Source organism: Eimeria mitis, genomic scaffold (genome assembly GCF_000499745.2).
Source record: "Eimeria mitis Houghton genomic scaffold, Emh_scaff215, whole genome shotgun sequence".
In the NCBI taxonomy this organism is placed as follows: Eukaryota; Apicomplexa; class Conoidasida; order Eucoccidiorida; family Eimeriidae; genus Eimeria; species Eimeria mitis.
In genome coordinates, this window is record NW_013570474.1 from 14,954 (window position 1) to 15,277 (window position 324).

The window sequence follows — 324 nt, forward strand, 5'->3', positions numbered from 1 at the left end:
CAGCAGCAGCAGCAGCAGCAGCAGAGAAACCCTCACGCAGAAAACGATGCTCAGCTGTCTGCATAGACACCTCAAGAAGGAGACAGTGCAGACGCTCGCTAGCATAGTTTATTAACAGCTGCTCTAAACCATTGGTGTTGTTTACCTAAAAAAAAAACACACAAACCCTAAACCCTAAACCCTAAACCCTAAACCCTAAACCCTAGAACATACACACGAAAAAATACACGCTCAATGATATGTTATAAGTGTCTTTTTTTTTTTTTATTTTTATAAAAAAATTAAAAAAAAAAGACAAAGACAAGCGGAAAATAAATAAAAAAA

At 36.4% G+C, this 324-nt stretch overlaps 1 protein-coding gene across 1 annotated transcript in view; it reads right to left on the reverse strand.

Annotated features, from left to right (window-relative positions):
- EMH_0003850 (uncharacterized protein) overlaps nt 1-324 on the reverse strand; it is a gene marked incomplete at both ends in the record, with an annotated part of 3,424 nt that overhangs the window by 129 nt on the left and 2,971 nt on the right. The window contains one exon of the mRNA XM_013496523.1: nt 37-145. Coding sequence (XP_013351977.1) covers nt 37-145 — 109 coding nt within the window. The remainder of the gene's footprint in view (nt 1-36; nt 146-324) is intronic.